Here is a 12,818-nt window from a genome sequence, read left to right as displayed (position 1 = left end):
ATCATGCAAATCTTTTATAGTGTGGAAACACAATCAGAAGAATGAACCTTTGTAGCAGCAACGTGGATGTAAACAAATTAAATAACTGAATTCAAATTGTTTATTCAAACCAGCCATATTCTACTTGTCCTATATATGCATTTCCATTAGCCTGGCTTCTGCTTTAATTGGGTCAAACCATGCACCCATAAAAACAGAGGACAGGCAGTGTTTGCATCCTGTGCAAATAGGGAAGGTCTTTTCAACTGTTTTTCCAATGATCTTTAGCTTTCCTAATATCTACACAAAAGGAACACAGTGCCAGTGCAATTCCTGAATACTTTGTATTAAATCCAGAAGGGCTTCATCTTGCAAAAAGATGTTAAGTAACTCCAGCTTTGGGAAGAGGGGGAGTGAGAGGTCAAGGAAAGCACTATAGGAGGAAACCCCTTCTTGAACACACAGTGCTGAGTGGTTCCCAGTTTACATTCATCCTTCAGAAAAATGAGGAATCTGTGCTACCTTTGGAGTTTTTCTGCTGATGATGCCAAGTGTGCCTGAATTTCAGGGCAACATTTCCATCTTAGTCTCCGTGGAGCAGGAAGCTCACTCACTGAATCAGCTCGGACTAACTTCTTGGAGCTTTCTTTCCTATTAGTATGTGAGAGAAAATGTATTAAGGTCACAGTAATAATCTGTTTGTTACATGGTGCTTTCTTAGCAATTTGTTGGTCAGTTACTGATTTCTAATACGGCTTAGTGTGGCCTGTGCCACTGAAGGAATTTGATGCTGTTAGAGGATTCCCAGGGCTCAGAGTGGGCACAGTAGCTGTAATGAAAGAGGACTCACATGTGCTTGAGCAAGTGTTCAGTGCACTGCACCAGGACGATGCCATCGAAAGGGGAATGCTCACACACTGTACCGCAGACTCCATCTCTTCCAACTACAAACTAAGTGAGGAAAAGAGCAAGCACAAGGTATTGTAGTGAATATGTCAGTGTTCTGGAAAGCTACCTATGGCAGCAGCAACCCAACGTGACAAGAGATGATGTCATTCTCCTGTGGTTTTCTTATTGCTTACATCACGAACTTCCTTGACTTATAGATCCAAATGTGTAGATACAAATGACAGTGGGAGATATACAGTGCTGGATCCCTTTTATGTTATTTTGGGCCCACTCCTGGGAGGATGTGAACTTCACTAATTCCCATTGCCCAATGTGGAAATTGGATTTAGCATCTTTCCTTATGGTAGAGAAGATTCCTGTCACTAGATAGGCAGGGAGGGCTTCTCCTTCAACATTTGTGAGGCAATGGAAGACTTTTATATCTGTCAAGTTCCATAAGCTCACATTTTATTGCAAGTGTCATATCAAATGATAAAGCTGATCCTTATTAAATAGCTTTCTCATGGCTTGTTTAACTGTCCTGCTTCCTCTTTTCCTTTTGGTGGTAGTTTCTTTACTTGCCTCTTACTTGCTTCCTTCCTGATTTCATTGCATATGCACTGGTATAATTGGTTTCACCTAACGGTTCAGTGATATGCCCTGTCCAGTTGGTTATTTTTGCATCTCAAACACCAGCAGATACCCCAGACCAAACTTCATTTTATCTCACGTTTCTTTTACTTTCTTAGGTATTCTTTTTCCACTTCTTTTAAAATGTCTTTGAATGGGCTTCTCCCACTCAGCGCACTGTGATTTGTATCACTCTGACACATCCTGCCTCCCTGGTTTCCAGTAGTTCTCATGAAGGTTTTTAGAGAGGACAAGTTGTATGTGGTGCAAAATGTTTTACCAGGACATTTTGCATTCTGGTGCCTCACTGCAAAGTTGGAGAAGAATGTGGAGGGAAAAAACAAGTCTTGCTGTGGGAATACAAGTTTTGCTGTGGGAAATTCCTATATAATCTGCATTTGCATGGAGGAAAATACAATCTTTTTTCCCCTAAGAATTTCTCTTTGTCTTTGGTATACTTCTAGCCTGAATGCATCTGGCCAGCTGAAGCCCTCATATATACTGCTATGCAAATCTATTTGCTTTCCACTACTTTTTGGTGGTGAATAACAAGAAAATGTTTACTGCCATCTGTTTGAAACCACACTGCTAGTGGCCTGCAAATAACAGAGGAGTCTAATTAAAGACAAAGGTTCGTTCTTTAAAAACATAACATTTGAGTCTGCTAATAATGTTATTTATAGTGGCATAAATCAGGAATGACTACTGAAATAGATTTGCACTGGGGTAACTGGTACAAGTGAAATTAGTTTAGCAATCTCTCTTTTCGTGTTGATGCTTTTAGATAAGGCAAGAGCAAAAAGCACTGCATGAGCAATGTATCAGTGTTTTTTTCAATTTTTCATGAGGTGTCACCAGTGTTGACAGTTAGAGATTAATACATTGTTTCACCCTGGATCTATAGCAAAATGTGAAAATAACAGTGTGACACTTTCAAATATGACAATCAAAACCTGATTGGGAAAGAGGCTTGAGAAATCAACGCTTCTAGGAAAGCTTTGACAAGAATGTCATTAAATGAATAAATTGTCTGTTAAATAGAACCTAATACTAGTTTAAGCACATGCTAGATTGTAAATAGTAGTATTTCTAGGACCCCAGGAAATGGTATGAGGAGAGAAAACAGAGAATACTATTCTGCTTTTCTTCTTTGTTTTAGGTTCCTAATACATCTTTTTTCTTTTTACTTGAGCAGAATTAAATGCCTGCTGTTATTTATCAGCTGTCTACCTGTCTGTCTGTATATCTACCTCCTCATGCACAAGGTTAAATTCATGGAAGGTGGAGGTGCACCTATTTTGGAAAAGACCCCCCACTGCTAGTGAAGCAGTGGGTCTACTTCTCCTGCCTACTTCTGGCTGGTAGGGGACAAACAGCTCTGCTCTCAACACCAACTCTTCCTTGACTAATCCTCGTGCCACTTTCCTCTGTTTCTCTCACTTGATTCACAGTGGACCCTGCCCCAAGGGCAACAGAAGTCCTTTGTCACATGCAAGTAATATAGCAGTGTAAGGTTTTTACCTGCATAGGTTTGTCATACCAGCGATTGGCCCCGTTTTTGTGGTAGCCTCCCCCATGTAGCAGTTGCAATGCCATGTTTGTATCATCGAGTTCCGCCCCGCTTGGGCTATCCAGGCACACCAGGCATATGCACCGCTCAATCATGTCCAGAGAGTCGCGGTTAGTAGAGTCTGGGAATAAAACAGTGAGGTGTTCACATCCTGTTATCTGTACTGGAGCCCTGCCGGGGAACCCTGCTATCTTGAATAACCTTTAAGGTCAGATCCTAACTCTGCAATGAGCTGCTATCTCTGCAGAGCTCTGTAGAGTCGCGGTTAGTAGAGTCTGGGAATAAAACAGTGAGATGTTCACATCCTGTTATCTGTACTGGAGCCCTGCCCAGGGAACCCTGCTATCTTGAATAACCTTTAAGGTCAGATCCTAACTCTGCAATGAGCTGCTATCTCTGCAGAGCTCTGTCAAGAGCAGAAAACCTAGGTGCAAGGAAACGTTACCCCAAGGAATGTGCGTGTTAACTTTTGTAATACATCTGACTTGCTCATGTGATTCAGTAATATCCACTTTCTTGTTCTGCCTTTAATTTCTCAAAGTAATTATATTACAAAGTAGATCCATGTTACTGTTAAAACAAGAAATACCTAGTTTACATGCAACAGAGAAAGGACATGGGGAAAACAGTGTTTCAGAGCTCATGTTTTGGTGCACTGCAGCAGTATTCCTCTGTGAAACAGCAAAGCTGATACTTGTTTTGCGCTGTTCTTTCAGTAAAGCTGCTTTGTGGACAAGGAACTCTGCCCCATCACTGATCATTTCTTGTATTTTTGAGAAATAACCCCTGGACTGTCATGTTGTCTATTTCTCATTAGGAAGGAAACATCAGTGGAAAATGTTGTGAGATTTCATTTTTTTTAACATGGTATTGCCAAAACTGTAGGTTGCTCTGTTCCACTTCCTTTCTGCCACTAATGCACTTGTGAATAAATGGTGCTTTTTCTGGCTCTCTGTCCAGGCTTTTTTTCCCTATCCTATCTCTCCTGCTCTTACAAGTGGACTCCTAAGGCTATTTTTACACTGATCTCAGCACTTTCCCCCTTAGTTGTGATGTATTTATGAGTTATTTTGTCTCAGTTTCTTTAACTCAGAAATATTGAGAAGGTAAAGGTTTGTTGTGCTTTTGAGGGTCTGTTTGAGGAGTGAGAAATATTTCATTATGAGCATTTAATATAGGAGAAAAGTGTAGAACCTGTAACAAAGACTTCTCTATTAAAATTATCATTATTTGATAATCAAATCATGATTATCATTAATTACTGGTAAACGATTGTTAAAAAGATCAAAGAAAAAAGGACTTTCAAACACTAACTTAAAATTCCTTCCATTCTTAAGAGATCAGATTTCATCTGTTGGTTTTGCTAGAATTTGGTAAAAATGTTTGTGTTTGAAAATGTAATTAACTAAAGATGTGTATTCAGATTGATCAAAACTACTTTCAAGTCTACACTAAGTTCCACAAATCTGTATGGAATTTGGAAGATGATTTTAGCTGAAGGAATATAAAATATATTTAAAATTAAACAATTCAAATTCGCATTTGAAGTATGGAGTCTTTTCAAATTCGCATTTGAAGTATGGAGTCTTTTCAAAATGTGTATGTTTTTAGTTTTTGCAAATATGAAGAGCAGTTTCTTCCTCTGAAAAAGCAAAGTTTTTCCTTTTTGTCTGTATTTTTAAACTAAGAAAAAACGTACCTCCTAGAAATCAGTAAAATAAGTTAATGAGGAGCTAGAAATATTAGATATTTGATATCATCCAGACTAATTCTCCAGGTGCTTTGCAGGAAAAAAAAAAAAAGTGCAAGTACACAAGAAGCAAAAAAGAAGGCAAGAGAAGGAAAGGGAAGTGATAGAACTGGTGGAGAAAGAAGGGAGCTGCGATCTTTTGCAGGTTATGGTAAGGTGCTGTTTGTTTTTGTCCAGTGGCTCCTGCAAGGGAGTGTTGGCAGCTGGGAAGCCGAAGTGACAGATGTGCTAGACTGGCTTCTTGTAGGGCTGAGCAGGAACCTGCTGGAGCAAGTGGTGCGTTATCTTCCCGTGCCCACAGGAACAGAGGCTGCAACTTACCAGTCCCCAGGAAAGCACTTGGTGTTCCTGCCGGTTCCCACAAAGACTTGAGCCTGGAGGATGTAATCGATAGTGCATGTAGATAGGATGAGCTTTAGAAGCCACCTTCTGTACCAGTGATCTGTATCTCTCTACAGCATGTGAAACACTATCTCTGAGAATTATATTCAAGGGCTTTCAGGAGCTTTATAAGGGAGAAGAAATGTCCCTGTCTCCTTGGCCATAAAACTCTTTCAGTGTATGCCCCTTACAGGGTTGACAGTAATTGTGGTATTTATTGCTGTGGGTACATCAGCACAAAGTATGAAGAGATACTCAAGGATGGAAATAGCCACATACTCATTGGCTGCTGGTACTTGTGGATGGGCATCTTCAAGGAAAAACTGGTTGAATGGTGATTTACAAACTGCTTCAGTTTGCTTAGTGTTCTGCTTTATGCTATCAGATTTCTATATTTTTCATTGTGGCTGCTGCCCACACGTCTTTGACAGATATGAAGCCCATATTCTGACAGATGGATTCAGGGTAGCCTGAATCTTTGTATTAGAGTGAATAAAATTAAGCTCTACTAGAAACAGAAGAGTAGCAGAAAGATGCCCTTACAGGAAAAGAACAGAAGTGTCCAGAGAGCTGATCAAACACTGACAAGGATATCATGTAAAGCAGACAATGAACTGCAGAAGGACTTACGAACCATGACTTGGGATGAGAAACAAACATTTCCAGAAGGAGTTGAAACAGAGAGAGGAGTACCAGAAAAAGGCTGAAGTCCTACAAGATGATTTCTTTTTCCTTCTTTCTTTGAAATGCACACAGCTGCATTGAACTGGCAGTCTGTTTTTGGTTAGTTGCTGTTTTTTTAATAGCAAAACATGCGAAGAAAGCCCTGGGACAAATTCAGATACAGTGTGCCTAGTATGAGACCCCTTATATCAGCAGAAACTCAGTTCCTTACACAGTTCCTCTATTTGGAAGAATGAATTACTTCTGCGGTTAAAACACTTATAAATCAGTTATGGCTGGGATTGTTACAATTAATTTGAAATCTTTTCACCTAAAGGACTTATCTTCTACATATGGATCTATGCAAGCCCATGTATATACCGTCTTCATAACATTTGCAGAGCACAGTATGGTTCTCCTCCTTCCCAAACTCTCCTTTCTTTTCCCCTCCAGTACAGAACAATTGTAGATTAACTCCTTCCATCTCACATTGCTCCACTAGACCCTTTTCTTTCTGCTTCTTATTGTCACAAGAACATTTCACCACAGACTTTTTAAAAAGAGTGTGTAAATATTCATGTATCCGTGTGGAATAGTGTCATACTATATAGAGGATCTTTGCTAATCTGAGTGGTCCAGGATGGGATCTCTACTTAGATTATGGAAGACTCATATCACTGTGCTGTGATACTTGCTAGTGCAGGATTTGGGTTTTTTTTAGGTGTACAACCGAGTTGGTCCTTTTCATTAAAATGAGTATTTTGACAAATGCCAAGTAATCTAGAAACATCCATCACAGAGCTATTTCTGCTAGTTTTGTCTATTTTTCTTTTTGCCTTTAAGATGATCTAGGATTACGAATGCAATTTTGCTGCAAGTCTCAAGGCATTCACTGCTTTACTTAAAGGTATGGCCTGAAAAGAGATGATTAAGTATGTATCTCAGTTTTCATTAAAATACATGAATCTGTTTCTTTCCTGTTGTACAAAATGAACGGGGGGGGGGGGGTAAGAAGCCTAAAAATGAGATGGTGTCATCATGTACAGGCTTAGAGAGTGAAAAGCAAATAACAGTATTGTCATATTTTGTGCTTTCTGCATGTTGAGATTGAGAATGACTTGTAGAATTTGTATCAAGTTAGAGAAGTTTCCAACTCAAAGTAACTGTTAAGAAAGTGGTATGGTTTAACGGAATGATGGTCTGAAAATATCATTACTCTTTTTGGCATTGGATCTGCTCTGTTGAATTCACTGACTCACAAAATTGAGTTCACTGACTGCAAATCTAGTGTTGTTTATAACAGCTAGTAATTTTATTGTCCTATTGGAAGCACACTGTGATCAAAGAATGAGTTGTTTGTTGTGGGTGGGGAGCAATAAGAATGGATGAAATGATAGGTGCGTGAAAGACTATCCTCTGCAAATATGCAAAAGGAAAGTACTATTTTCTTTTAAGCCAGGTGATGTATGTACTGTGAGTGGAAATTAAAAGCCAAGTGAGAAATGGATACAGGAACAAAAAAGAACAAACAGAAAATGAAGTAAAAGTGTTCATGATTTAAATCAAACATGCTTTTTTAATAGAAGAGTATGATTTTGAACAAACATTCTCTTTTTAATGATATTTTCTAAGTCCGTGAATAGAGGTTCTTTGAACCTCTTCCATGATATTTCCATGATACTTTCAATGAATTCCACAGAATATAGTGATCAGATCTTTAATGATGATTGATTTTTCCACCCCCAAAATAAACTGTTTAGGTATTCAGTGTTAAATATCTATTCATTAGAATATGAGCACATTTCTACTGAGACAAACCCTTTCTTTGCCAAGCGTTTTGAGAAATAGTGTCCAGTGCCAGCGTGGGAGATAAGATTCTTGAACACAAGTAGATATTAGCACTGATGAATTACGTCAAACCTGACAGTTCCAGAATATCTGATTTCCCTATTCACAGAGTAGATCTCATTGTTTTAAGAGAGGTTAGCTAGGAGGTTCCTTCAAGAAGGTTCTCTCTTACGAAGGCCATGTTTCTGAGCAGTTTTAACTGTGTGAAAGTACAATGTACCGGAATACTTCAATACAAATATTAATTTGTTTAGGAGTGTCATCTGCTGCAAACTGCATTGGGTTGGGAGCTTGTCGTTTTACTGGAATAACCGTAATATTTCCTCAGTTAATTTCCTTTGAAGTTGCTGCTGTATAAACTGATTCAGCATGAGGAAAGTGCTATGGGATATGTGCTATGCAGATTTTAGGAAAGCCAGAGAATCCTCACGTTTATGCCTTGCAGTATCTTTAATCAGTGGGAGGTTTAATACACCCTCACTGTTTATAGACTAAGCAGCCTTGTAGAAAAGGTAATATTATATTCAGTGACTACTGTTAAACTGTAATAATGGCCAGAACTGGATATGTGTGAAGTATGTATAAAGACATTATATGCAGAGATAAATTTGAATGAGAAAAGCAAAGAACTTCTTTGGGATGCTGAAAATATTTTGAAACTATTTTGAGATAGCTCGTGTATATCCCAGGGCATTGGTAAAACAGCAGTATTTTCTATAGCATAGTGAGTTTGGCATAAAGAGATGAAATAACATTTTTCAGAGGAAAAATTAATACCTAGGTCATCTAAAATGGCGTAAAAGAGGGCGTTTACATCACTTAGCTTCAAGGTGAAATATATAAGATACAAAGTGATAGAGGAGAAAAATCCCACTCATTATTGTCACCTGTCTCAGTCAAGCATCCAAGACAGCTAAATGCTGCTTGTTGTCAAAAGAGAGAGGTTGCTATCCTCAGATAATGATGGGTTTCACCTTTCTTAGATACTCATTTATGATTTGGATGAATCAGTTTTTGTCTTTCTCCATTTATTACAGAGAGTACATAACTAGCTTCAATAGATGCTTAATTTTGAGATACCTTAAATGAGATGAAAAATATCTGATAGTTGCTAAAAGCTAAGAGGATGCATCATTCCCATTGGTACATAATGGATATGAAGAAAGAGTCAAATCACAAAATCTGATGTAATGTAATTTATGTGATGAAAAACAGAATGGAGCAAGAGGTATTTACATGGCATAACACTTAAGCATATACAGCCAAAGGGTCAAAGCATATATGTTACTTCTTCTCTGGTAAGCTACATCTGAACATTTACAGGTATTGAGTTTCCTCCTGCTAGAAGAATTAAGCAGTGAGACTGCACTTTCAGTCATATATTTGCTGTAAAGCTCACTGCCAGCCAAAAAGGGCAATGATGGTGAGGAGGAAGAGGAGGAAGAAGATGAAGAAGAGAAAGCTGGGATTACTGCTGCTAACCTTTCATAAGGATCGTCCTGGCCTGTGCCCATTCTGTCCTTCCGTCTGTTGTCAGTAGGCCAATTGGAGGCAACATTTCCTCTTCATTCTCTGCCATTTTGGCTATCTTTCGTAACTGAGTAAAAAGGTCTCCCTCACTGAGACGACGGAAATTAATGACAACATCCAAAACAAAAAACTGCAAAGAAACAATAGAAGTCAGAAGAACAGTCACAAATGGGTAGACTGGAACCCTTACTAGTCCAGTATCTTGCCTTAGTCTGGGTGTTCTCGAGGTATTGAAGTCCTGCTCAGAGAGCCAGGCCTGAGGGCGATGGAGAACAAAAACACTGGGACTGGCTTAGGGCTGACCTCCACTGGATTTTTACACCAGTGGCTGTAGAGGATTTACGCTGGGTATCAGAGTCAAATAAAGCATGTTATTTGAATAAGTTAAAAATACCTGAGGAGATGAAATCGGGAAGCGTATAAATAATTTCTGTGGTATTTTTTGTTTAAAAATAACCTAGAGAACTTCCCATTAATATGAAGAAGAGGACTTTGTGGAAAAGAGACTTACCAGAATCTTCAAAGGAGGTCTGTAGGCGCTGCTCAAGTACTGCAAGTCGTAGAGCTGTTGTACATGTACTCTGCCCAGCCAACACGCTCTGCTGCTTGGCAGCATTAACCATTAGTCTGGGCGGACTGCCCCTCTAATGCTTCAGCATTTCTACCTGTACCTGTGTGAACTTGTCCCAACATAGCTTAGGGTCCCCTGCAAGGGATGGTGCTATATATGCCTTGCACCGTATGTCAATGCCTAACTGTCAAGAGATGAGCATTTCCAGTAAATGCACTCTAATACAATTTTTTTCCTCTGTGGTTTCCTCTCTGTTTAATAAACATTTTTGTTTGAATGAGAAAGCAGATGAATTCTGCCACATTCCTCCTTTCTGCATCAGTGTACTTAGAACATAATGTGGGCTACGGACAAAAATGCTGCAGAAGCATCTTTGGGAAATATTGACAGTGAATCGTTGGTAAGAACCAAATAAGGCTCCAGTGAGCTCATATGTAGCACGCTAATTGTGTTCCTGAGCAGTGATTGGATTAGGCTGTTCTTGAGTGAATTTAAGCCAACTAAGAAACATAGGAAGGTATAAAAAAAGAGCATCCATTTACCTGATTGTTACAAGCAACAATGATATGCTCAGGTTCTGGCATTACACTGCTTTTCTGGGCCACAAGAGTGTCTTTGGTATGTCCTGGAAGACGATAGGAAGAAAAGAGTCCATAGTATTGCTTCATACAGAGAGGATGACCAGACAGCTGTCCACGAGCAAAATCAACAGGTAAAGCATGGCTGGAGAGAGAGAAGGAGAAAAACAAAGCCAGAGGAAAACAGGGGAGAGAGAGACAGAAAGGAAAAGAAATCTAATCTGTCCTTTGTTCTATTACAATTAGATCAGGTATAACACAAATTGAATAATAAAACAAGATTACAGTTATAAGGGAAATAGATGAATTCCCATACCAAAGCTAAATACATCATTCCTGGCAGCCTCATGCATATTCATTAAGCAATTGCATTATCATCTAGTGGAAATGGAAAGAACAGCAGGTCATGAACTGCAGTGTGAGTGGGAAGGCTGCCTGGAAGGGACCCCTGAAACTTAGCAGGATGGAAATCAGCAGAACAGCTGGAAAAGATGTAGCACTTAGGAAAAAGTGCTGAAGAAATTAAGTACAAATCACAGAAGACTTGCAATGCCGAGGATGGTTAGAGTGCTGCGTAAGAGGGTCTTCTCTCTGGGACCTGAGGATCCTGCCTGATGAATGGGAACACCCTGGACAATACAAAAGTCTTTTCCTTTTTTTTTCCCGAACAGCTTCACTTAGGTGCTAATCCTTCCTTAGATCTATGGGAAAATAAGTGCTGAAAACTTGATCCCTTTTATTGGAAGCCAGGTGGAAACAATACCCCCTAAAAGGCTTCTTCAGTGATCAGGAAAAGAAAAAGTGTTATTGCAGCTATGATTATGGATTGTAAAATATCCTACTGACATTGCAGCAGGAAATAATGCAGCTGTCACTTGGGAGAGGCTGCAGGGACCACAGATAGAAGAAGATCTTGTGGTGAAGTTTTCCTTCAGCAAAAAAGGGCTAAGCTTCCAGCCTACCAGAGAAGGGACAGGAGCAAAGAGGCCTGCCTGGTAACCCAGGAGGGTTACTGTGAAACGGCTGATGCAGGTTATCTTGTTAAACTGCAAAAGTTCAGGAATATTTACTCAGTTCCTGGCCCTGTGGAGCTCTCTGTATCACCTCATTTTACTGTAGTTCAATTTTTTGTTGCTCATCAACAAAATAGGGGTATTAGTGTTTTCTTCCTCCCACATTTTATGTAATGCAGACATCCCCTTATGTTTAACACATTGTTTAGCACATGGCTCCCTGATCATAGCTGGGAAACATTGCTACAGGAGTGGTAAAGATCATCTGAGATGATTGGAAGTAGTGAATTAGCAGGATGGATTTAGATAAAACAGTCTATGATTATAGCAGTCAAGGAATGGGTTATTAACCCTAGTGGGACGCCCAAAATTGGCAGTGATTTAGCATATGAGTGTCTAAGTTCTTACGACTCTTATGTGAGTAAGTTCGGCTTTGCTTGGATACTTAGTCCTGGCAACTATATGAAGTATCTGCAAAATTAAAGTTGGAATTTTGTGTGTACTGCATGTTGAATGATTTGGGAGAAGCTAGGAGTACAGTAACTGTTAGAAGACTTCAACAGTGATGTAAGGAATCAAAAATGTAATTATAATGTAATTATAAGCAAACATTAGTAACAATACGAGCACACTGCAGTGAGGAGTTAAATGACTACTGATCTAAGGCAGACAGATCTAATCAGAGGAGTCTTTGGATCTAGATGAGTGAGGTCAAAATAATAAGAATTTAAATTATCCTTTGGTCAACTAATGTTGTTTCTTATCTTGGATACTGTCATATAAAGATGCAGTGAATGACATTAGTATGCAGTAGCACATCACAGTACGTCTGTGATGGTCTATGCAGTTCCATGGCATTTCTTGGACAAAAGCACATACTCTTGAATAAGTACCTCTTCTATATTTTGTGAGTAACTGTCGGACTTTGAACTGAAAAGTTTAACAGCCCATCCCTATTTATTATCTAATTCATAAATTATCTATTATCTAATTCATAAATGGTAAAAGCTATGTTATTTAATATGGATTTTGTTTTCATCATCCAAATAAGTGTTGGCTATAGCATATGATGTAGGTATTTCCAGATGGGAAAATGACCTTCTCCTCTATGGTGCAGTCTGTTATACCTAGCACTCCTGCTATTTTTATTCTTCAGACAGCAGTGATTTTAGCAGTAATTTTGGAAAATAGTAAGTGAAGCTTCTTAGATGCTATTACGAGCTATGTTATGTAGGCCCTAAAGAATAATAGAGCGCTCCTTCCTGCCCCATTTATGCCCAGAAAGAGAATAATCAACTTTTTATTATTATTATTATTATTTTTACTAGCCACTGAACCAGAGTGCCTGTGATGAGGGTTCTTCCTTCTGGTCGGATGTATTAGTCTTTTTTTTCTGGAGTGGAGGGGAGCTAATATT

General features: G+C 39.0%; 1 protein-coding gene across 1 annotated transcript in view; it reads right to left on the bottom strand.

Moving 5' to 3' along the window:
- Window positions 1-12,818, bottom strand: part of CHAT (choline O-acetyltransferase) — a 33,423-nt gene that overhangs the window by 11,779 nt on the left and 8,826 nt on the right. Inside the window, exons 6-10 of the mRNA XM_062580461.1 lie at window positions 10,353-10,533; window positions 9,192-9,369; window positions 3,019-3,188; window positions 830-930; window positions 502-630 (exon numbers count right to left, since the gene is read on the bottom strand). Coding sequence (XP_062436445.1) covers window positions 502-630; window positions 830-930; window positions 3,019-3,188; window positions 9,192-9,369; window positions 10,353-10,533 — 759 coding nt within the window. The remainder of the gene's footprint in view (window positions 1-501; window positions 631-829; window positions 931-3,018; window positions 3,189-9,191; window positions 9,370-10,352; window positions 10,534-12,818) is intronic.

This window comes from Rhea pennata, chromosome 7 (genome assembly GCF_028389875.1).
Source record: "Rhea pennata isolate bPtePen1 chromosome 7, bPtePen1.pri, whole genome shotgun sequence".
Classification (NCBI taxonomy): domain Eukaryota; kingdom Metazoa; phylum Chordata; class Aves; order Rheiformes; family Rheidae; genus Rhea; species Rhea pennata.
Note: the sequence above shows the minus strand (reverse complement) of the source record. Positions and strands in the feature narration are given on the sequence as shown.